The 26863-nt window shown below is 33.4% G+C and overlaps 1 protein-coding gene across 1 annotated transcript in view; it reads left to right on the plus strand.

Annotated features, from left to right (window-relative positions):
• Window positions 1-6521: 6521 nt before the first annotated feature.
• LOC134247058 (A disintegrin and metalloproteinase with thrombospondin motifs 18-like) overlaps window positions 6522-26863 on the plus strand; it is a 28644-nt gene continuing 8302 nt past the window's right edge. Inside the window, exons 1-12 of the mRNA XM_062729396.1 lie at window positions 6522-6540; window positions 7335-7453; window positions 8064-8124; window positions 8227-8284; window positions 9249-9486; window positions 9788-9944; window positions 10118-10278; window positions 10758-10844; window positions 10970-11073; window positions 14437-14562; window positions 21915-22031; window positions 22144-22223. Of these exons, the coding sequence (XP_062585380.1) occupies window positions 6522-6540; window positions 7335-7453; window positions 8064-8124; window positions 8227-8284; window positions 9249-9486; window positions 9788-9944; window positions 10118-10278; window positions 10758-10844; window positions 10970-11073; window positions 14437-14562; window positions 21915-22031; window positions 22144-22223 (1327 nt within the window). The remainder of the gene's footprint in view (window positions 6541-7334; window positions 7454-8063; window positions 8125-8226; window positions 8285-9248; window positions 9487-9787; window positions 9945-10117; window positions 10279-10757; window positions 10845-10969; window positions 11074-14436; window positions 14563-21914; window positions 22032-22143; window positions 22224-26863) is intronic.

Here is a 26863-nt window from a genome sequence, read left to right on the forward strand (position 1 = left end):
TTGCTATATATTCACTTTGAACTATTTTTGTCTTATCAGTTGCCCCTGTTGCACGTTATAAACATGCATGTCATTCTTGTGCGCAAATATTTAGACAAGTCATTTAGTGTCATATATGTTAGTCAAATTTATTTGACCAACAATAGAGTAATGTTAGATTTTGACCAACATAAAGAAATTTAATGCATTATACAAGGATATTTTACAATGTTTATAAGTGAGCAGTGGTAATTACTCCATTTATTTATTATATAGAATTGTCTTTCCAAAATTTCCCTTGTAAAATATAACATTATTATTAGTTTAAAGTGAACCAGAAAAACCCATTTCTAAACTTTAAAGGAGAAAATTCTAATGTTCAATCATTTTTTTCAATCGTTGTTCAGTCTTACTTCTGTTCATTGAAAATTGTCGCTTTTATGACATTTATCAAAATATATCAAAATAACATTTTTGTGTGACTGAAATGAAGAATGATAAAAGCTCGGGTCCAGGTGGATTTACTTTTGAATTCTTCATTTATTATGTTCGTCACATTCATGACACGTGCAATAAATGACAAAGTTTTTCTGAATCCAACAAACTAGGCCTACTAACTTGTTTTCCAAAACTTTTGAATAACAATTAAAAAAAATGGCGTCCTATCAATCTCCTGAATACTGTATACAAGTTTGTACCTAGATGTATTGCAGAAAGAATTAAAAAGTGTCTTAAATAAGTCATACAAAAAGACCAAACTGGGTGTATCAAAGGCAGATTTTTTGTTGAAATGTTAAATTAATATATAATAGCGGAAAAAAGAAACTGTGCATTATATCTAATATGAGAAAAAATATAGAATATAACAATGAACAAATTTTATTTTTGTAATACTAAAAACAAATATTTCCTAATCCATAAATGTTAACGTCAACTAACGTCAATTTTAGCACACTTGAAAGACACCGGTATTCAAACTTGAAAATTTATTTTGCAAGTTAACATAGGTGTCCATTTTACCAGTTGCGAATAAGCCGACGAGTTCGGATACCCTAGCCGTACCCATTCAATTCAAACCTAAATTAAAAAATATACATCCCCCACATTATCCATTGGCATGCCCAAGAAAAGTTAAATTAATGATTTACCAATAAGTTATTTGTATTTCCAAAGATTAAAAAGAAAGTAGGGGTACTTTAAACACTGAGCTCACTTTAATGATATCCCGCGCCTCAAATATGATTATTATGACAAAGACCATGTTTTGCTGTAACCAGGAGACCCGAAATATGTGTCAGATAAAAAAAATATGATAAGAGGTCACATGTACAATATAATAAAGAATCAATGAAAGTATCGTTATATCTTATTCAGTGGAATGGAGGAATTGTGGATTAGAGATGGATACACCCTTCAATATTAGAAAGAATGGCAGTATCCATGTAATGCTAAAGGATCCCAAATTTTGTGCCAGATCAAAAACTAAAACAGAAGGTGTACTTTGGCACTATTTAACAAAGAATTCTGTGAAAGCCTCATTAAATTCTGTGAAGCCTCATTAATTTTCATTTAGTAGTAGAAGAGGAGTTGTCGATAAGAAATGGGTACCCCAAAGAGTATCAGACGGACGTACAGACGGATGACTTTTTTAGCGCGGGTATAATAAGTCACGTTTAAAATGAAGAAAACAACGAAGAATTAACTTTTAATAGTGATTAAAATTGGTATTCGGAACTGGTAAAATGACAACACGAAAGTATTACGATATTTTCCAGTGTTCTAAATATTTATTTTAGACAAGTTTTTAGTATTTGTTAGAGTACATATCGAACTTACTTTTGATACCTGGAATGTTATTTCATGCGAAAAATTGAAGTCTCTGCAGAGGTTTTTATGCAAACTTACGCGTCGCGGTGAATCAGATTTGTTGCATTGTAAAGGAATGTCGACTCTTTCAAGTACGATAAAGAAACCGAACTGTCGGCAAAAAAATCAAAACTTCACATAATTCATACACTCATAAATAAGCCTTCTTACCATAGGTATCAATTTATTTTTACACCTTTGAATGTATTAACTATCAGATCTTAAACACATGTTAAATTAAGAATTATTCGGAACTGGTCAAAATTTGGTACTGGCCAAACGACTGTACCTTTTCTAATCATTTTCAGTTACAGAACTGCTGGTTTTCAGACCGCAAGGAATAGACTGCCTCAAGATATCGGCTAAAACGGAAATTTTATGATAAAATATTTTCTTGTTTTCACCGTATATTTGTAGAGTAACCAAAAGCCTACTACTTCATTCATTTTGAAATTAGAAATTATTGGATAATTTGAATAAATGAATATAATAATGTATATACATTTATTGTCTGCTTTAAAAACATTGCAAGATGTTCCATTTGTATTTATTTTTCTTTTCTGTTGAATAGATATTAAAAATTAACTTTTAATTATGTTACAATTGTAAAAGAATAAGTTGAATCAGTTTGTTGACCTGGAAACTGCTGATGATTTTTGGTTTAAGAAAGATGAAAATCAGTCAAAAATACTAATATATTCAATTAAGTTCAAACAAAATAAAAACATATATATTTTTTCAAACACGGTCACGCAAGAAAAAATATATTAAAAAAGAACTTTTAACAGCTGAATTGAATGAAAATGTATAGTGGTTGATTAAGGAAGGTTGCAAAACTGTGGGAAAATATATTTTGATGCTTAGAAATTTTCACATATAAAAATTTACGTACTGGGTTAATCTGGGGTTTTCTTAATTTAAAATACCTGCCATTCTTTATGAAGGAAAATGTGTGAAGACAATGTAGAATAAGATTTAAAAATAAAATTTGCTGACTAATTTTGAAAAAAAATAGAGGCACCATGAACACTGAGCTCACTAAATGATACCCTGCCTCTCATAGGATAATAATGGCAAAGTCCATACTTGGCTCTGGGAGACCCGAAATAAGTGTCAGATCAAAAATTAAAATATAGTAGTTGTACAATGGCATTTATGTAATAAATAGGCTTTGATATTATCATTAAATTTTATTCAGGAGTGCAGCAGGAGTTGCGGATAAGAGATGGGTATCCTTCAATATGATAGAAAGAATGTTAGTGTCCCTGTGTTGCTGCAGGAAAACCAACATATTTGTCGGATCAAAAGGTAGAAAAGAAGGTGCAAAATGACACTATGAAACACATATTTTGTGAAAGTCTCATTAAGGTTCATTGAAACTTTGATCAGCGAGATATCTCTTAATGACATGTCTATTATTCCTTTATAGATTTGCCAAGTTGATGTGTCTTTTTGTCCAATTTTGTCTTGCAAGCTAAGCTATAATTGTATTTTACTTATAAAACACATTTATTATGGAAAATCATTTTGGTTCAAGCCACATTTTATATGAGTGAGCAGAGGTATTATGAACCTTATATTTCATTGAGTAGTATATAAGGAATCGCAGATAAGAGATAATGGGTACCCCAAAACGTTACAGACGGACGGACGGACAGACAGAGGGACGGTCAAACGAATTGATAGATGGACGGACACCCTCATCATTATATACCCCACCCTGCTTTTCAAGCAGCGGTATAAAACACCCGAATAATGTATTCGCTTATTTTATCTTGTAGATAACTTTTTTCTTTAACTTTAAATATTGTGAACTGATCTACGCATATTTTAATCTTTATGAGCTCAAACAATCTGAAAATGAAATCTCTTATTACACAGTATTAAAGGCTTCCTAAGAAAGTCTATATGAGGTCTGTTACTATGTTGTCATATGGAATTTATTATAACATGAAACGTACAACATTAATTCATGGGATTGATTTACTAAGTAATTCTCACTGTTAAGTTGAAATTAGACCTTTTTCTATAAGATATGAAGTTTTAGCAAAGTGGTATCTAGAAACCTAGTATTAAAATAAAATTACCTGCAACATTTTATATACCAGATGAGGCTCCACTTTCATGCTACAAAAATATTGCATGAAATTTTATTGATGGATTGAATTCAAATTTCCCTACTGATTATACCACCGATAATTCAAATTATTTGAATTTCTTTTTAAAATCTAATTTAAATATTGCAATAAAGGACTTCTACAAAGACTTAAATAGTTACAAGAGCAATATTGCCCACAGGCATAATATAATAGTGTGCAGAATATAGGTAATAGAGAAAAATGATTTAAATATATAATTTTTTATAAATATTTATAATGTAAAAGGGTCAAAGGCTAAGAAAGCATTATATATATAAAGCATTTGGCTTACAAGTCATCAAAACTTTGGAAGACTACTTTGCAGAGCGAAATGTTGTTTTCCTTGGGTTCATGTGCAGTCCTCATCTTTGCCGCATTATTCTCTCAAGGCGCAGAGGTATCATTTATTTTTATCAAATTGTAAACAATAACGAAAAACATCAAAACAATAAAAGATTTTTTAAAGAAAAAATGAAAGAATTCTAAAACGTTCATAGCTTTTTAAATTTTCATAGTATGCAACATAACGTTCTATTAGAAAGTACATGTTATCAAAATTTATTTGGTGCATTTTCAAAGTGCGTTGATTTTGTCCCAATTTTAACACACTTTGAAAATTTTTTTCAAAGTGCGTAATTTTTTCAAAGTGCGTAACTTTTTCAAAGTGCGTAATTTTTTCAAAGTGTGTAATTTTTTCAAAGTGCGTTGTCACAGTGCATAGTTATATTTGATATCTTTAAATTTAATTGTTTGAGATATATAAATGAAGAAAATAAAACAACTACAATAATTGTATTAAATCTATGATATTTAATCACATTTTGTTCCTTTTAAATTTCGCTGAATTGAATATTTTACCATAACTTTAAACATAATTAAATAATTAAAAAATCTTTTAAAAAAGTGGCATGGACACAGTTTCAGCTAAAAAATCAAATTAGTTGAAACTGTGTCCATGTCCCTTAAAATGTGGCAAAACGTATTTTTTACTTATAATTAACCATTGGATTAGTATCTCATTTCCTCATTGCTATTAAAAATTTGTTACCGGTGTTGTACAGAAGGATTTCCCCTATAGCCAGCTTTCCCCCCTGAAATAGTGCTCTAGTGTTAGATTTTTCTCGACGGAAATTAAGACAACAGAGTCAAATTTCCCCCTCTTTTTTTTCTCAGAGTTGGATTTCCCTCTTCTGATAAAGTCAATATAAACCACAGACGCAATATTTTTGTGTAAAAATATTAACGACAAACTGCTTTTTTAAATGGTAAATGAGTGTTTTTCTACTTGTGTGGTAGGAAATTTCGAAGCATAAATTCCAAATCATGGAGTCTCGACCCAAATATATATTTAAGTTTTTTTAAAGAAATGCACATGTAAATATCCTCAGACTCGCTGTTTCAGCATAAAACTAGCTCTATATCTCCATTCTTTTAGAAAAAATACTTTGCAGAAAACCCTTATTAAATATTTGAAAGGTCACTATTCCGTAAAAAAATTATTGAAGCGGAATAAAATGTAAACTTGAACTTTAACTCATCAAGATACACTCCGTATCAAAAATCAGCTCAATAATTTCAAAAATTTAGAAAACTGCAGAAAACCATTTTTGGGTCAGACGAATTTATTTACTTGATCTGAAAAAATGTTTTAATAGTTGCTGGGAAAAGTGATATATATATATATATATATATATATATATATATATATATATATATATATATATATATATATATATATATATATATATATATATATATATATATCATTTTCTTTTTTCGTATACGTACGAGGGCTGTTCAATAAATAATGTCCTGAACTATATGACATATATTACAGATATCATATGTCATTAAACTTGACTTTCTCTCATTATTGAATCTTTCATAAATTTATAACAGTTTACATGACCATTTTTCATCACATAGTTTCATCGTGAGAAGCTGGGAAACAAGGGCTTTTCGAGACACTGCATTATAAATGAATGGTAAAGAATCAGTAAACTAGAGTGAAAATAAAAGCTTCATTATAGCTGCCGTAAAACTTGTTAAAAATCCCAAAGAAATATTCACTGAAATATGTGACATTTACAGCAACCAATGCCTGTTTTATAGACAAAAGATCAGGTGGTTTTCAATGTTAAAAAATTATATAATGGGCATTACAAATAGGTACCCTCCTTGCCAACAAAAATTATAACAACTTATGTACTGGTCACCAAATTTCAAAAAATAATATTTGATGATGTATGACTGACTTTAAGACACATAGCAAATTTGATAGACATCATATCGGGAGTAGATTACACTGTTTTTAAGAAAAGTTTGACGGTAAAAAAGCTTGGTACTCAAAAGTCATCCTATATTTTGAAAAATGAGTGAAAACGACAGCTTATACGAAATTCTTAACAATTATTTTATAATATCAGTAATTGTAGTTATCAACGTTTGTTTTATTTTCAAAACGATATTGGAACATATCTATTGCTTAAAACCCTCAAAACAAAATTTACCATAAGATGTACTTGATAAAAACGGCGAATGTCTGACAACAGCACAGGTATGCAAGAACACAAAGACAGATTTATATGTAATTTTTTTTAAAAAAATTGTGGTATTGTTGTTCAAAAACGTATTCGGAGAGACAGTTTAATTTCTGGAGGAGTCTAGATAGCAATTTTTTTGCTAAAAAATAGAGAGGTATTATAGAGGAGCGACCCAGAATCGAGAATCCACTACATTGAATTTCTTCAAGACAGCGTCCAAACCCGCATGCCCTGAAGAGTAAAGGGGTTTTCGGGATAAACAGAAAGTTAATGTTTTTTCACATTAACAATATTCGCCAGATCTTTGACCTTTTCACTTGTTTCTATTTCCAAACTTGATAAAAACACCTTTCAGAGGGAAGAAACAAGTCCAGGAAATCACTGGATCTGCCATTTTCCAGTATACTAAGGGTCATACCCAAAAATGAGTTTTATAAACAATCAGAAATTGGATAAAAAATGTTACGGACATGCATTTTACTCAAAAGAGATTAATTAGTAAAATCATAAAGACTAAATCATTGAAAAGCGTCTTTTCCTTCTTTCTGAGCACCGAGGACATTATTTATTGAACAGCCCTCGTATATGTTCAATAAATCTGGTCGATCACCACTTTAAAGAAGGTAAACTTAATTGTAATAATGCACCCCTCTCCCCTTGAAAACCTAAATACAGCAATTATATTTCATTTGGGGGGGGGGGGGTAATTGGCTCTTGGGAAAATTGCACTCTATAACTACTGCACAGAGTAGGATTTCCCACGGACTGTTGTGGGAGTCTTGTATGTGGAATCATGCTCTTAAAACAGATTACCGTTTGGGGGTGAATCTTACCCTAGAGCCAGTTTCCCGTGGGGGAAATCTTACTCTAGAGCCAGTTTTCCGGGGGGAGGATTTTAAGGGGAAAGCCTATTCTACAAGACCTGTAGTAGATCGTTTTCCCCCCGGGTAACAGATAATTGCAGATCCCGTTTTGCCTTTAAGTTTCTTATATTATTGTAATCCAAGATATTTATTATTTATTATTCACATATCATTTTCAATTTTAACACTTGTCTATTGATGTAGAATTGAAGAGATTTTTAACACGAAAAGTTCAAAAGTAAACGGTATCAAATTTCTTCTATAGTTAACTATAGTAATCTATAATTAACTATAGCTATGTTTGTTATCTGTATATTAGATGGGGTTGCAGATCATATGTTATTGTATGTTTATAAATATACTGGAAAATTAAAATTACGGTATTTTTGTTTCAAATTAATTATCTAAAAGAGGTGTTCGGAAATGTTTGGTGCGAATACCGCAAATATTAGTGCATCGTGCAAAAACATGCGACACGGTAAAATTTTACGCGTAGATGTTAGAAAGTCCCTGTTGAAACAAATGCAATATATATATATATATATATATATATATATATATATATATATATATATATATATATATATATATATATATATATATATATATATATATATTGCTCAAAAGAAAATTATGTATGCGTACAAATGAAAACGTTTTAAACACTTTTTCAGCTGTACGGAAATAATGAGATACCAGAATCAACCCTAAAGACTTTGTTTGAAAGAGACATTGGTAAGCCTCAGTTTTAAATTTGCCATTAAAAACTAACACTTACTTTGTGTTTGCTTATTTATTTAAAATTTTTACCTGATTGCGTGTTGTTGGTCATTTCAGAGGAATTGGAAGCGATTGACATTTCTAGTTTAAAGGAGATTAACCATGACAAAAGAAGGTAAGGCAAAAAAAAAATCTTTTATTATGTTTATTCGTCAATATGTAACATCCTGGTTCTTGGGGTGAATTTTCCAAGGCAAACCCGGAGCATACAGATCTTTAAAATTGTACTTTACGATAATATCAATTCTCCGTATATTGCATTATACTTTTTAAAATATTGCATATTTTATTTGTATTGTTTGAATCATAAAATTGCATTTGCAGATTAAAGAAATGCAAAGGGCTTACTTTTATAAGTAATTGAAAAAACTATTAGAATCAATTAAAAAAGCATCTTGTTCAAAGACCTTTAAATTTCCTACCTGTCTGGTTAACTTTATTGCATCTTTGTTATGAGCAGTTATTATGTTATGAGCAGTCCACATTTTAAAAGAAATTTTTAGAAAATGCTTTATAATTTCGGAAATATCAAATTCAGCGTTTTCCTTTTTAGCCGGGCTTATTGCTCAAAGAGCAATTGCCGGCTTATGTCATCCTGTTCAAGGCAGGAAGTCAACCCCATAGTCGCCATTTTAAAGTTACGTGCAAAAATATAGTTTTAACTCTCAACCGCTTTTGAGATAATACAAACGCTAAATAAAGCAACAAATATAAAACCAAGTTTTATCTATATAAATAAACATCAGTAGTAATGACTTTGAAAACTTCAGTCCTAAGTCAAAGATATAGTTCATAAGCGTAAGGATTTTTATAATCAGTGTTATCGTAGTTCTCTACACATACGAGGTAAAGCAGGAGAGGGAATCAGACTGGCCTGTTTGTTTACATTCAACTGCGGTACCAGATTAATTCTGATTCTGACAAAGTCGGACCGTGGTATTAGGATTGAAAAACTCACTGTCAGTGTCTTATTATTTATACTGATAGTTTTAAAATATTTTTATATATATTATATTATATATTATTATATAATTTTATAATTAGAATTAAACTCTGAAAGAGACTTATTTTTTATTTAGATCTAACATTCGAAGTACCAGAGAGTTATCACCAACAGAACTCAGCTTGTCAGCATTTGGGGAGGATTATCAATTACAAGTATCTAAACCGGAATCCGTGTTGCACCCGGAAGTCAAGATTGTTACCAGGAATGACGACGGCGACCAAGAGTGGAAAGGAATAATTCCGGATTGTTTCTTGGTCGGTCACGTGACTTCACATAACGGCACTGCTTCCCTGTCACATTGTGAAGGCTTGGTAAATTATTTACTTATTATGCATCTTAGAGAAGATATAGCTGAAATTTCTTCATATAAAGTCATATTATATCCGCAGTATGAAATATCTAGGAATGTTTCTTAAAAATCCAGTATATTCAATGAATAAGTGATATAATTTCATCAAATTCTTAATCTGCGCCAAAAACCAAAGTCCAACATTTTCTACAAGAATGTTTTCATGCGTGCAGCTTTTTATCCCATGGAAACGCTTGAGATCATGTTTTGGTCGATTTTAATGAACATTTTAAAAGATTTTGTGCAACATTTTTCATGTTAAGAAAGGATCACTAACCACTCCATCTGGAGATTTCCAACTGAGAGAACTCCCCAAAGTTCACAACAAAGGACTCAATTTCTCGGATGAGGACTCTGTTCTTGTGGTTGGTAAAATGAGACCACAGAACAACATGGGAGGGGCAGGTGTAAAAGTCAAAGGTGACACAATGTCTTTCGTATTCAATTTGTTTTATCGTTATTGTTATCAACAAATGTTCTGATTTATTACTGCCAAACTATAAAATATATAGATTTTAAATTACATTCACAATTCGTAATTAATCAAATGAAAAACCTTAAGAAATGTAATGATGTCGGACTCTCTGTACTAGATGACCAGATAGGAAAACTAAAGGACAAATATAAAAGACAGACCACTACGAAGGATGTCTTTGTTGAACTGGCAGTGTATACTGACAGCAAATACACAGAACGACTTCGATTTAAGGACACTGCAAGGAGAATGGAACTTATCATCGTTAAATATAACGGGGTATAGATTATCTCTATGGTTGAATAATTATATTTAAGATTTAGTAGGAAAATGGGATATTTGATGTATGTAATATTTACATCTACAAATACCGTCAGTTTAAAGAATATTTAAGGTAATGCATATTATAACCTGGTTCTCATAACCACACATCCATTGTTTAAAAAAACCCGTAATTTCACAGTGAAGTCATACTAGTATATGGTCGAGACGTTGACAAATTCAACTTATACGGTTATAGTTTCAAAAATCATGAAACCATAACAAGCCACACACATTTGTAGATAAATCAGTAACAAATGTATGAAAGAATTATAAAATAAATTTTTGAGATTAAATGACGTGACCAGCCTTTATTTATAACTCGATGAATGTTTAAAAGTATGTATTACGCGATATCTCAATTACCGGCTACACATTTCATAACTATTGATGATGCCGATTTTTTTTTTACTATGACTTTGCTTAAATTGATCCAGGTACAGATGGAATATTCTAGATCAGATGTTCTCGGCTACAATGTTAAAATCCAGATTAAATATGTGGAATTTTGGGAGAAAGATCCGGTAATTATTTTTTGAATATCATTTACCAAATATTTTCAGCAATAGATTTCTCATTTTGCATAATTACGATGTACCTAAAATTTTGCGAGAATTACATTGCATATATTACGATTTTATATTGACAGTCCTTTTACACAACCTATTTTCACCTTGGAAAAACTATGAAGTCATTTTGTGAAGGCATTCACAACAATCCAGTTAAATACGATATCTTCATTATGCATAGCGGGTACGTATATATTTTAGCCCACCTGAGTGAAATACAGAGAACTGATACCAAGCTAAAAATAGTCCAAAGAAACAGTATAATTAGGGAGCAGAGCATAAAGGGGCCTCTAAAAATCAGGGATTATATGAAATACATGGAGATAAATGTATTCAAGCCTAAAATTCCATTAAACATTACTTACTTATTAGGAGCAGAGCAAACACGGACCTGTAGAAAATAAGACGTGTATAAGATGCCCACGTACCCGTGGCGTTGCCCTCACAACTTATATGAAAAGTCAGCATTTCACGTAACGATAGATTGCGTTTGTAAAAGATACTAAACTTTTTTTGATATGTTATCTGGCGATGAATTCGTCCGTCCATCTGTAACCCCAAACAACTCTAAAGTTTCACATCCTTTTCTCAAAACCACTGGGCAAATTTCAAGCAAATATGAGCGTCCTTGTGTACAGTTTAAAAAGTATTTAACAAACAATCGAGGAGTATATTATTTTTATGAGGGAGACAAAAATGGAAACAATTTTGAAAACATTTTAAATAATCACGGATTCAAGTACAATGGAAAGAATTGAGATCCATATGGTTCATAAGCTTGTTTATCAAGCATATTCGGAATTGATCGATCTCCTTATATGTTTATAAGGATACCAATATTCTGTTCACGTGCACAAAAAGTAATTTGTAATGAAAACAATTTACTAATGTCAAACTGACTGCTTGTTTATCAAATTAAATCAATATACCCTAATAGGATATTGGTAAAGAATAGAAATTAACGGTATCTTAAATTATTAACTAGTAATTTTGAGAATTTTAAAAAGGAAAATCAACAATGGAGAATGATTTTCCATTGTTAATTTTCCTGTTTAACCTAGTAATATTGTACCCTCGTTATATGGCTGGAAGATGGCGCCTATAAATCCCTTATTCTTCGATACGCCAGAGTATTCTCTAAGTGTGATTGATTTTTTAAACAAGGCAGGATATAGTAAAATAATGCTACAGTGATTTTAACATCGTTTTTTAAACTAAGCATTGTGATTTCTTTTTGGTTGTTTATATCTCTTTCCTAGCAAATATAACATATCATTGTATGATATTGTACATTGTTTACCGTCCCTCTCGAGAATTTTTCACTCATATGGAGACGCCGCCACTTGCCGGTGGAGAGCTGTATATTTTGTCCTATATTCGGCACTCAGTGCCATGGAGCAGGGAGGTATCTTTTTCGTGCCAGCACCTACTGCATCACGGGACCTCGTTTTATAATAATAATAATAACATTTGTATAGCGCCCTATTTAAAATAAATCACTCTAAGGTGCTGAACAGACAGTGTTTCAGATATACAAGTAGTTAAAAACAACACAATAATCATAAAAACATAAAACCTAAAATTATAGTACGAGATCGTTACTAACATAAGAGTTAGCTAAAATTATAAGGTGCTAGACTAAGATCTACATGAGATCAACTTAAAAATGATGATGATATCTTAGATATTTGTGGCTTCAGTGAAAACAACAAGTTTCTGACTCACATATTGAATATATTTAGTGCTCTTTAGTGCCTTACTAACATTAAACACCCAATTTTATGTTAACGCCCACAAAATCTACCTGATTCAAGATCAATAATTTACCGCCTGTCAACCATTAAAAAAACAATAGCTGCTGATTTGATTGACAGGCCAGCTACCCGTGCTACCTGATAGTCTGAGTTTGTGTCTTTTGAAAACGATCGCGTGGTCACGCGTCAAACACTTTCATGTAGCCGCCTTGTATACACTGGGGTTAAGAAAATGAATCTTGATAAAATTTTATTTCAAAAACAATTGGGAGTAAATAATTAAAACATGACATCAAAAAATATTTGCTTTCAATCTCAATGGCTATATTGTATTTGAGGCGATATGTCGTCCAAGATATCTATTGTAGAATTTAGATCGATCGGTGCACAGAAACGCTATTCGCCGATTAAAATTGGAATATGATAAATAAGAAAATATATTTAGCACAAACGGCATGGATGAAAAATTCCTTTATCCCATGTTTTATCTATAGTTTTGATCTTTATTCTTTTCTTTAATTTAATTTTACATATTTTTTAAATATAAAAACGATATTTCTTTGTATTTTTTTCTTTATTAGATATCGCTGAAAGTATTTATAAATAAATTTTATATTGTAATATTTTAATTGTTTCAAGTAGTTTCACTCAAATTTAGACACGAAACACGGAATGTTGAACCTGATCACCAGACACAGACTTCTTGTGTAATGCTATGTGTATATAGATTTTTGACATCTTGGGTATTGGGGGTCTCCAGGTAAATAACATCACTGTTACTTGGACCACTCCCCCTCCTCAGGTAACCGTACGGTAAAAAAATTGGGTCTTAGATTTACTAAGTTCAGATCTGATCGTTTCAATTTTTCCGGTAAAAAACTCACAAATCTATTTACTAACATCTCTTTGCTGTCATGTGCTGGAAAGGCAGTCTCCTTAACCTTCCCCATCAGATTGTTAGTTAGGTTATGTAGTTGTTTTAGGTCATGTCATGTCCAATTTCTAATATTTTTGTGGAGTAGAAATCGTGCTGCGATTGCAGCAGCAGTTTTGAATAATCGGTACACAATTCTCTGTAGATTTGCCTGTGTATCATTAAGTCTGTTTCACGCATTTTCCTCTCTGCTTTTCCACGAGCCTGCTTGGCGGCTTTTAAGTTGGCGTTATACCATGGTGTTTTTGGTCGTATGATTATTTCTTTTGTCTGAATAGGTGCATGGCTGTCAAGGATACATTTAAGACTGGTGTTATATGTCATGAATTATACAGTCTCGTCCTTAAGGACCGGTCTCCACGTCCCACAGTGAGATTCTAACCCAAGACGTAAGGATCAACTCCTTACTTTGCGACTCTAGAGCAGACGCTCTAACCACTGCGCGACGCTGGCGACTATTTTCACTTGACGTGAATCATATATACCACAATTTTGATCAAAATTATGTTATAAAAGCAAAGTCATCACAAAGCGGATCATACCCTTGCAAAGAGCATATCTATAAAATTAAAAAGCATTTGACATCAATTCCAAATTACGTCATTTCCGTTTCGTACAACTCGTTCACTCAAAAACGTACACACACGATTACGTGATTATTTCCTCTTCAACTTCGTTGCAAGGGGGTAATACAATTTGGCTACAAATTACTCCTTTATCTTTACATTTCAAAGGGCTTGCGGCTTAATTTCCCTAGGCACCTGATCCTACCCAGGTGTTCCCATTTGTTTATTTCTGTTACATCGAACAATGTATTTACATTTTTCATGTAAGCTAGTAATTCAATTACCTTTTTTAGGATGGATCAAGCAGACTCTAATGGCCGGGCATATCAGTCTTCTTCTTGTAATCCAACTTATCATTGTGCTATCCAAAGAGGTCCGATACTAACACACACTGGTACAGCACACGAATTGGGACATAGGTAAGAAACGAAGACATTGCATTGCTTAAAATTATGATAAGAAAGTTGCACTTTTTCATTAAAAATATAGAATGAATCAATATCATAGAGGGTGTTAAGACCAAAACAAAATTATAATAAAAAAATGAACTAATGATTAAAATTCTTTTGGGATGTAAATTTTTTTGTATACTGAAAGGAAAAAGAAACGCAGGGTAACATTATGTTCGAAAAAAAAATAACCACATGACCGAAAATTACGAAAATTGGTCAGAAGAGAAATTTAGTTATTGTACACCAAAATCAGTATTCAGAATTACTCAACCGTAAAATTTATGACGTCACGTAGGGAAAACGCTAAAAAGCCCAAAACACGTGCAATTTGATAACGACGAGTTTGTCAACAAATCTTGTTACATTCATTGATGCATATAAGGCATGCACATCGTTTTTCAATATTAAGAGACATTATGAATTTCTTGCAATCTTGGCACAGTTTACGGAAGTTCAATGGGGTCTTGTTTTCGAATTGCCTAATGAATGAAAAAGGCAACAACGGTTTACTAACCAGTTTCTTGTAAATTATCCCTCGTTATATATATATATATATATATATATATATATATATTGTTGTGAGGTGTGTTGTATTTGTATTATTTCATCATGTATATTATTAGTAACATTAAGTTTCTTGAACATTCCAGAGTGGTCAACATGTTCGGTCATTTTTCTAGAACATTCTTGAACTTTGTGCATGTCCAGAACTTTCCAGTAATATCATGTATTTATAATTTCTAGAATATTCTAGATTTATATTACTGTATAAATACCCTGTCAATTCGATGCAGAGGATAGAATTGTCGTATAAGCATCATTGAGGTATTACTGGGATATAATTTCACTGGGACATTGTGTGCAGTAACGGACACTCTGATGTATGTATTTTTAGATTTTTGCTAAGTTTGTACTTAATGATTTGTATATTACTGTAAATAAATTATTGTTAAGTTTAAACTGTGTGATTGATCTTTGCTGGCATTTAGGGTTATTCTGACCCATAACAGAATTGGGGGCTCGTCCGGGATAAAGAATTTCTTGCACTTTTGCAGTTTATTGTCAAAATTTTGTTTATTGAACCGTTAAATTTGACTATAAGCCAGCAAAAATCAACATGGTATTTTCGGTCACAGACTTTCTTAGTTCACCAAGTGTTCAGGTTTTTGATACGTTAAAAAAGGATGACTTGATCGCGTTAGGTTTGCATCTTGGGTTAGAGGTTAAATCTTCACAGAGAAAGCAAGATATTAGAATAAAGGTTGCAAACAAACTAGTTGAAGAAAACATCTTTGGAAAATATGATCTTCCAGATTATACACTTAAATCAGAATCTTATAATATGTCAGAATTTCAGTATCAAGTAGAGTTGGAAAAAATGAGATTTGAAGAACGAGAGCGTGAACGGAAATTTGAATTAGACAAATTAGAAAGAGAAAGAGAAGAGCGAGAAAGAGAAAGACAAGAGCGAGAAAGAGAGCGTGAAATGAACTTTGAATTAGAGAAATTAAAATTACAGAACCAACCAGGACCGTCAGTTGTCAAAACTGAATTTGACGCAGCAAAAAATATCAGATTAGTTCCAAAATTTCAAGAAAAATCTGTAGACAAATATTTTCCCCAATTCGAAAAAGTCGCAGAGAATCTTAAATGGCCACGAAATGTTTGGTCAACAATGTTACAAAGTGTACTGGTTGGCAAAGCAGCTGAGGTATACTCTGCACTAGGGGTAGCTGAAAGTTTAGACTATGAGAAGGTCAAAGCAGCAATATTAAAAGCATATGAATTAGTACCTGAAGCATATAGACAAAAATTCAGAAAGTATAGGAAGTTTGATAACCAAACATTTGTTGAATTTTCACGAGAGAAAGAAGATTTATTCGATCACTGGTTTAGATCTAAGAAACTTGATAAAACTTTTGCTAATTTGCGCCAAGTCATCCTGGTAGAAGAGTTTAAGGAATGTGTTTCTCAAGATTTGAAAACACATTTAGAAGATAAGAATGTGAAAACTCTTGAAGAGGCAGCAGTCATATCTGATACTTATGCTCTGTCTCATAAAAAGAATTTTGTATCAAGATCTCAGACTAGCAGTAATTCTACCAATTCAGACACATATAAAAAGAGTGGTTCAGGGTCTCAGTCTTTCACAAGTTCCCAGTCTCCATCCCAAGGTGGTTTTAAGTCCGGTCCAGGACGTGTTGAAGGATCGTCTGGAATAGGATCCCTTCCTACTTGTAGTTATTGTAAGAAAAAAGGTCATCTGATCAGTGAATGCTTTAAACTTAAGAGAAAAAATGATTTTGATAAAACTCAACCACATGCTTGTGCGGCAGTTAGAGGTGATAGAGAAGCCTTAGTTTCCATTTGTTCTGACACTCCTGATGTCCAGGGTTCACAGTCCAGTTCTATTGATTCTATGGAGGATTATAAGCCCTTTATGTCTCAGGGATTTGTTTCTCTCGGTGACTCTAGCGAAATAAAACCTGTCCAGATTTTGAGAGATACTGGTGCTGCACAGACGTTATTGTTAGAGGGCGTGCTTCCTTTGTCTGAGCAGACTTCTACTGGTGGGTCAGTTTTATTACAGGGTGTGGAGCTAGGCGTCATTGATGTTCCCCTGCATAGAATTAGTTTGAAGTCAGATTTAGTTACTGGACCTGTTATCGTAGGTGTTCGACCTACTCTTCCCGTTCCAGGCATTTCTTTGTTGCTAGGCAACGATTTAGCTGGTGGAAAAGTTGTACCAGATCCTATAGTTTGTGAGAAAATCACTTCCAATGTCATGTGCGATGATGAAGATGATGACATTTATCCAGCCTGTGCTGTTACTAGAGCGATGGCCAGAAGACGAGAGATGGAGGCAGACCATAATCAAGCCTTTGACGAGACAGATTCCTCTGTTGATATTGATTTGAATGACACTTTCTTATCTGACCTTGATGGCACTCAAACAAGCATGGAACCACACAATATCAAGAAGCAAGAGAAGAAAGAACTTTTACCAAAATTTGGTGGTGAGGATGATGAGTTGCATCCACTAGTTAGCCAAGGCAAGGACATCCTCAGCCGAGAACGTTTACTCTCTGAACAACATAAAGACCCAGATATCATTCAATTTAGTAAGAGGGCACTTCCACCAGAAGAGGCTACTAAAGTTGGAGAATGCTTCTATATGAAAGATGGCATCCTTATGCGAAAATGGCGACCACCTGACGCTTCCCCAGATGAAGTGTGGCGTGTTGTTCACCAGATAGTGGTCCCAGCTGCTTATCGTCGAGATGTCATGAGTTTAGCTCACGATACACCTATGGCTGGTCATTTAGGTATCAATAAGACTTATAATAGGATTTTGAGTCATTTTTATTGGCCTAAGCTAAGAAAGGATGTTTCGAAGTTTTGCAAGTCATGCCATGTCTGTCAGATGGTAGGTAAACCAAATCAGAAGATACCATCTGCTCCTCTCCAACCCATTCCAGCTTTTGAAGAACCGTTTAGTCGAGTGTTGGTGGATTGTGTAGGACCTTTGCTTAGGACTAGATCTGGAAACCAGTATTTACTTACCATTATGTGTACATCCACTCGGTTTCCTGAAGCCATACCTCTTAGGAATATAAAGGCAAAGAGCATAGTTAAGGCCCTAACCAAGTTTTTCAGTTTTGTAGGAGCACCCAAGGCAATTCAGTCGGATCAAGGTTCAAATTTTATGTCGGGGTTGTTCCAGCAAGTCATGCATGAGTTGGGTATTAGGCAGTATCGATCAACTGCTTATCATCCTGAGTCCCAGGGAGCGCTAGAACGTTTTCATCAAACCCTAAAAACAATGCTGAAGACCTATTGTTACCAGTATGAGAAAGACTGGGATGAAGGGGTTCATCTTGTACTATTTGCTGCACGAGAAGCAGTCCAGGAGTCTCTTGGGTTCAGTCCTTTTGAATTGGTGTTCGGTCATACAGTTAGAGGTCCTTTGAAATTGTTGAAGGAAAAGTGGCTGACTGAGACTAGTGATCTTAATCTTTTAGATTATGTGTCTGATTTCAAAGAAAAACTTTACAGTGCTTGTAAATTAGCACAAGAAAATTTGAAGAGTTCTCAGATGAAAATGAAAATGTGGTATGACAAAGATGCCAGAAATAGGGTGTTTAAGCCAGGTGATAAGGTTCTTGTATTTTTACCTATTCCTGGTCATCCTTTACAGGCCAGATTTTATGGCCCTTATGAAATTGAAAGCAAGATCAGTGATGTAAACTATGTAGTTAAGACACCAGGTCGACGTAAAGAGAAACGGGTTTGTCACATTAACATTTTAAAAGAGTATTTTGAAAGGTGTGACCGAAATTCTGTAAAACCAGTTTCCACTTTAGCCAATGCTAAGACTGTTCAAAATTGTATTGAAAGTGATACGAGTGTAGAAATGAATGAGAAAGATTGTAATCAGAGTGTCCGCTTGAAAAACTCAGAAATTTTGGCTAATTTTGATGCCAAACTTGGACATTTGAACATTCACCAAAAAGAACAAGTTAAAAACTTGATGAATGAGTATCATCAAATCTTCTCGGATGTTCCAAAGAAAACTAATGCAGCTTGTCATGATGTTATAGTTGGCGACGCTCTGCCTATCAAACAACATCCGTACCGTCTGAATCCAATAAAATTGCAGTACCTAAGAAGGGAAGTGCAGTACATGTTGGACAATGACATTGTTGAACCTAGTAAAAGTAATTGGAGCTCACCATGTATTCTTGTACCAAAGCAGGACGGTACCTACCGATTATGTACAGACTTTAGAAAGGTGAACTCTGTTACCAAAACTGATTCATATCCAATACCTAGAATTGATGACTGTATTGACAGCATTGGAAACGCCAAATTTGTCAGTAAATTTGACCTGTTGAAAGGCTACTGGCAAGTGCCGTTAACAGAAAGAGCAAAAGAAATATCTGCTTTTGCTACACCAGATGGACTTTATCAGTATAAAGTAATGCCTTTTGGCATGAAAAACGCACCGGCTACATTCCAAAGGATGATTCACTCCCTTCTTCAAGACCTTGAGGGATGCGAGGCCTACATTGATGATGTCGTCATATACAGCGACACATGGGACGAACATCTCCGAATCATGCGTGCTTTATTTGACATTTTAGCTAAAGCAAACTTAACTGTGAACCTTGAGAAGAGCGAATTTTGTCATGCCTATGTAGAGTATTTAGGTCATAAAGTAGGTCAAGGTTATGTTACACCCATTATGGCTAAAGTGGAAGCTATTGCAAAGTTCCCGATTCCTACAAACAAGAAAGAGTTAATGAGGTTTTTGGGCATGGCTGGGTTTTACAGAAAATTTTGTCCAAATTTTTCCTCAGTAGTTAGTCCACTTACAAATCTTTTGCAGAAGAGGGTTAAGTTTGAATGGACAAAGGACTGTGAAAAATCCTTTCATAAAATCAAATCTGTCCTTATGAGCAACCCAGTTCTGTCAACTCCAGATTTTTCTAAGCAATTTAAGCTTACTGTTGATGCTAGTGATGTTGGAATCGGGGCAGCTTTGTTTCAAGAACATAGTGATAATGTAGATAGAGTTGTTTCTTATTTTTCAAAGAAACTTACAAAATGTCAACAAAAGTATTCCACCATTGAAAAGGAATGCCTTGCTTTGTTGTTAGCCTTACAGCATTTTGATGTTTATCTGAATGTTACATTGCATCCAATTCTTGTGTATACTGATCACAACCCCCTGACATTTTTGCATAAATTGTCAAACAAAAATCAAAGACTGACTAGATGGAGTTTGTTGTTACAAGAATACAACATAACAATTAAGCATATCAAAGGCAAAGACAATGTTATTGCAGATGCCTTGTCCAGAGTATCGTGAACATATATGATTTTGTATTAATGTACATATATTTCATTTTAACAATATAAGTTTTCATTGACATTCAAACTTTTTAAGGGGGGAGGTGTTGTGAGGTGTGTTGTATTTGTATTATTTCATCATGTATATTATTAGTAACATTAAGTTTCTTGAACATTCCAGAGTGGTCAACATGTTCGGTCATTTTTCTAGAACATTCTTGAACTTTGTGCATGTCCAGAACTTTCCAGTAATATCATGTATTTATAATTTCTAGAATATTCTAGATTTATATTACTGTATAAATACCCTGTCAATTCGATGCAGAGGATAGAATTGTCGTATAAGCATCATTGAGGTATTACTGGGATATAATTTCACTGGGACATTGTGTGCAGTAACGGACACTCTGATGTATGTATTTTTAGATTTTTGCTAAGTTTGTACTTAATGATTTGTATATTACTGTAAATAAATTATTGTTAAGTTTAAACTGTGTGATTGATCTTTGCTGGCATTTAGGGTTATTCTGACCCATAACAGAATATATATATATATATATATATATATATATATATATATATATATATATATATATATATATATATATATATATATATATATATATACTGGGCATGTGTAACCACGCAAAAAAATTAGTCAAACGGCGTGCGCATGCGCCAGTGAGAGGAATACAACAGTAAGTTGAACTGGCTCAAAAAACCAAATAGCAGAATTGTTTTCTTTCAAATGTCTTATGAATTTAATGATTATAATCATCTACTTTATAAATGGCTGTTTTGTGGTAGTAAGGTGGCGATTTAAGAGATGGCAGGACGAATAAACCAATCGTAACATGGCTCTGTTTCGCGTTAACGTCATCGTCACGGTTGATTGAAAACCATTCCAGACCCTCTCTGACAACGGGTAACAAATTTTATGGGGGATAATTTACAAGAAACTGGTTAGTAAACCGTTGTTGCCTTTTTCATTCATTAGGCAATTCGAAAACAAGACCCCATTGAACTTCCGTAAACTGTGCCAAGATTGCAAGAAATTCATAATGTCTCTTAATATTGAAAAACGATGTGCATGCCTTATATGCATCAATGAATGTAACAAGATTTGTTGACAAACTCGTCGTTATCAAATTGCACGTGTTTTGGGCTTTTTAGCGTTTTCCCTACGTGACGTCATAAATTTTACGGTTGAGTAATTCTGAATACTGATTTTGGTGTACAATAACTAAATTTCTCTTCTGACAAATTTTCGTAATTTTCGGTCATGTGGTTAATTTTTTTTCGAACATAATGCTACCCTGCGTTTCTTTTTCCTTTCAGTATATATATATATATATATATATATATATATATATATATATATATATATATATATATATATATATATATATATATATATTGCTTTTTGTTTTAAAAATATATTATTGTTTTTCTTGAACATGTTTAAGTATGGGAATGTATCACGACGGTGAAGTAGGATGTACCGGAAGTGACAGGGGCGTGATGGGAGGACAAGGGACAGGCTGGAGTTCCTGTAGTATCAGAGACTTTGATAAATTTTTACAGTACGTTTATAAGTATTAAATATTAATATTAAATAATTTTGTTCATTAACAGGTTATTCTTGAATTTTCTTGAATTAGAAAAAAACTGAATCAAAACTATTCTTGATTTTAGAAGTAAAGACGCTGAATGCCTGTTTCGAGAAGATGTTTCTACTGACACCTCCTACGGTCCCCTCACTCCAGGTCTCCCGGGTAATACTAGTACAACAGTTAGGCTTTAAGCTCACCTGAGCTGAAAGCTCAAGTGAGTGTTTCTTATCAGATTTTGTCTGCCGTTTGTCTGCCTAGTTGTCTATCTGAAAGCTTTTTAATTTTCAACTTCTTCTCCAGAAATGATGAGTCAATTTCAGCCAAACTTCCCCCAAAGGATCCTTTCAAGAATGAGAGTGATACAAGTTTCAAAAATCTTTTTCTTAAGAATCATTTGGCCAAAAAAATGTTTTAACCTACCGGTATCTGAAACCTTTACACTGTGTAGCTGCAGGTTTGTTCAAGGAATATAAACTTTTTTAAAAATTCTTCTAAAGAACAGCGTGAAAGCATCTTCAGATTTAGTATAGATTCAGAAAATGGCCATCGGGGCAGGGTGGGCTACAATGGGGAATCAAAATTTAATATAGGAATGCTGTTGAAAAAGAACATCATATTAAATAAGTTGAGTATGTGTCCCATACTTTTTGTGTCTTTGAATATTTTACAAATGGATTCAATTTGCGTGCTTGTCTTGACACAAAATTAAACATAGGTAATCAGAGATTACAGAGCTCACCTCAACTTTAAGTAAGGCAAAGTCACACTATTAACCAACAAAAAGTGTACATTCCAAAAATGAAAATATTTAAGCAATTTCGATCTGATACTTTGAAATATACCTACATAAAAAATTTAAACTAGTTCTTCTTCATGAAAATGTAATTAAAATCCAGCATCTGAAGCAAATTTGAGAGTTTTCATCTCTTGATGCAACATTTGTGCAACTTTGGTTTATACAATGTTATATAAGCCTTTTAGTTTTTTGGTAATAGACCTGCACTCATAACTTTTACCTGGTCTATTATCTGAAAAATGTATGTCGAATTCAGAATCTGAAGCAAGTCCATTAGTGTGCATCCTAAGATGTATCATCCATGCAAGTTTGCTCATTATAGGGCTCATAGTTAATTAAAATGAAACATGCATCAAAAACTAACATTTTCACTCATCAACAAAAAGTAAGTCAGACTCAGCATCCGAAGCAAGCCCCGTAGTATGCATCCTTATATGTATCATCCATGCAAGTTTGGTCATTAAAGAACTCATAGTTACTACTTTGAAATGAATTATGCACCAAAAAATTTAACCTATTCACCTGAGCCGGAAAATGTTGGTCATATTCAGCATCCGAAGCAAGCCTGGTAGTATGCATCGTTATATGTATCATCCATGCAAGTTTGGTCAACATAAGGCTTCTAGTTATTTGGAAATGAAACCTGCACCAAAAACTTTTACCTGTTCACTCAACCGGAAAATGTAGGTCAAATTCAGCATCCGAAGCAAGCACCGTAGTATGCATCCTTTTATGTATCATCCATGCAAGTTTGGTCAACATAGAGCTTATAGTTACTTGGAAATAAAACCTACACCAAAAACTGCACCAAAAATGTTAACCTGCTCTAAAAACATTAAAGCTGACATGAACTCTTAAAAAGGCATCAGTTTTCATCTTTGTACGACTTACTACATTCCTGTACGCCCTTGTCCGACATATTTCTTTGATTCCGCCATATTTAATCGAAGATTTTTGGCCACCTGTACCTGCTATATATAGCCCTGTAGAATCGTTTCACTTGGGTGATTTTCTAGTCTGGCTGTCGACATGTACACATCTCCGATAGCATACTTTTTAGAAGTCCATAAACTGACCAATACATGTTTGAAAAGTAAAAATTCAACAAAAAATAGAACTATACCGAAAATTAAATTATTTTTGAATGCATTTGCTGCAATATAAAAAGTACACTAACACGGAATACATTTATGTACAGCGAAAATCCATGCAGGTCAAGAAAACGCGTCAAACGCAGTGATAAAACATTTACCTGAATACTGCTATCGTTACAGGGATGTGCACATGTCGAAAGAATTATCCTATTTTACTTTTATTGAAAAATACATCTCAGAAGTCATGTAATCCATTGCTAACTCAATAGTAAAAGATGCTTGGACACACGTGGCCCATGCCGATCATTTTATTTGGTCAGGGAAAATATCAAAGCTTGAAAGGTTGAAAGTTCAGTGTGGTTGATTGAAATTTTTTTTCAAAAATAAACATTACACTTGTTTGTAAATGTAGTAAATAAAATTTATGATGACTTGGTTTAACTTCATTAAATTTATAATAAAGCATGCATTATTACGAATCATTCACCTTTTGAAGACATTTTCCTGTGATAGGAGGAGGGAGGGGGGGGGGGGGTAAAACATGCATATTAACACTCTCATAAAAATGATTTAAGAAAAATGTCTGAAACAGATTCATTATTATCAAATAAATACTGTGTATAGGCTTTAAATTTTTATTATTTGATTTAAAGATATTTATAACTTTATGCACAATGAAAGAAAAAAAGTGAGCAAGTTCACATACCCCACGCTCCCCCAAAAGTCGAAGTGCTGAAATTCCCAGAAAGAAATAAAGGAATCGTAATTTCCATGTAATATGCTCATCTATACATATTGTGTCCTAAATATCTGCAAAGTTTGACGAAATTGTGTGCAGCGGTTTATGAGGAATTGCACTGACAAACTGTTCATCTCTATATTCAAGATATGGCCAAAATCTAAATGTGAAAGTGCGGAAATTCCCGAAAAAATAAAGAATTCGCAATTTTCTGGTGATGTGCAAATCTACACACACTTTGTCTCCTATAAATATCTGCAAAGTTCGACAAAACTCTGTGCAGTGGTTTATGAGAAGTTGCGCTAACCAAAAAAAAAAAAAAAAAAAAAGAAAAGAAAAGACTGACGGATCAAAAACATTATACCTCACGCAACTTATTGCGAGGGGTATGATAAACGAGTTTGATTCTGTGGTGCAAATGATAATGAAAATAGAATTTAATGTGAATTAAATTTCTAGATATAAATAATTAATGATTATTAGAAAAAGCATATAGGAAGAGAGAGCAAACTCCACGTGAGAATTCCACATTCTACCTACAATTAGCTTTTTAAAAATTCTCTTGTCTGTTGTCCAGGTCCAGGTTCGACACGTACGTTTGAGAAGGTTTTTGAGAGAGTTCCCATTCATGTGATGTATATTTCACGTTTATTTTATCCCCCGCTTGAAAAGTGGGAGGGTATATAGTAATCGTTATGTCCGTCCGTCTGTCCGTGCGTCTGTCTCTTACTCTTTGGGTACCAATCTCGTATCCGAGGGGGGGGGGGGGGGCAGGGGGGAGGGCTGCCGGCCCCCCTTTTTTCCGCGACCTGACTTATACTATAAGAAATGTTAATTGAAGGTGTGTTTTTTGTTTGTTTGTTTTTTTTTTTTTTGCTTGTCAACTTTTTAAGGTAATTAAAAAAAATTCTCGGACTGGCCACCACTTTCAAATACGATGCTACGTGCCTGCTTTTTGATTCGACACATATTTTGGGTTTAGCGACAACAGCAAAATATGGACTTTGCCATTATAACCATATATATGGGAGGCGGGGTATCATTTAGTGAGCTCATTGCTCACAATACCTCTAGTTTCTCTTTCAATTTGGGCGTTTGGGTTAATTTCTTGTCCAAATTAAAATTATTATTCAATTTATGAAGTTTCGACATCCCGCCTGAGAAAAATCCTTGATCAGTTCTAAGGCTTAATAAATGGTACAGCACAAAGTGCGTAAGATCTTATACCTATTATTGCCCTAACGGATGGGAGAGAGAGAGAGAGAGAGTTCAATATACAAAAGAGTTAATAAAAATTATCCGTATACAACCAGTGTCAAGTATCACTACCCTAGCTCTTAAAATTATCTCTCAAATACTCCTAGAGAAATTATTTTTATACAAAAAAATAGCTAGACTATCAGGCAGGGATACTGAAATCTCGAAAGACTCTCTGTAACAACATAAAACAGTTACATTCCTCAAAATGCACATACTTTGTGGTCGGAGTGACACATTTTAAAAAAATCTCAAAATTGAGTTCGACATAAATGTCTGTCTTCCAAGAATATTCAAATAACGGCCACGTCAATTATTTTTGCATGCCCCCCCCCCCCCCCCCGCGCCTAAAAAAAAAATCAAATGCCTAAATGTCAATCTGAACAGGGGATGGCCTTTCTCCGTGTGTGTGTGTGTGTGTGTGTGTGTGTTAAAGAACGTATAGATGTACACATAAAAATTTGTATTCTGGTTAATTGCTTTAAGATTTGAAGTAAATAATTACCGTATCTCAGATTACTTGGTTTAGATTTGAGATTAGTACTAAAATAATCAGTTAATATTGACAAATGAATTTTGCGACGCAAACCAACTGCAGACTATATACATGACTTTGTATAGAATGTATATTAGAACTACATGTAGATAGACCATATAGCTTATGAACAGCTGTTATAATAATTTAAACCCCCTCTTTTCAGCCGCGCAAATACCAAATAACTTCTCTTTCCACTTGTGATATTTTCCCTGACCAAAATGTGATCAGCACGGACTAAGTGTATCGACGTGTTAGTCTGTACGGAGTAATGACAGTGTGTTTACTGTTGAGCATTTATGGAGTTTATTTCTTTTCTGTGATGCATATTTCAATAAATGGGATTCAGGGTGTATATCACTTGACTTGTGCACATCTTCG

Source organism: Saccostrea cucullata, unplaced genomic scaffold (assembly GCF_032062105.1).
Source record: "Saccostrea cucullata isolate Sc308-1 unplaced genomic scaffold, CSIRO_AGI_Scuc_v1 ctg15160, whole genome shotgun sequence".
NCBI lineage: Eukaryota > Metazoa > Mollusca > Bivalvia > Ostreida > Ostreidae > Saccostrea > Saccostrea cuccullata.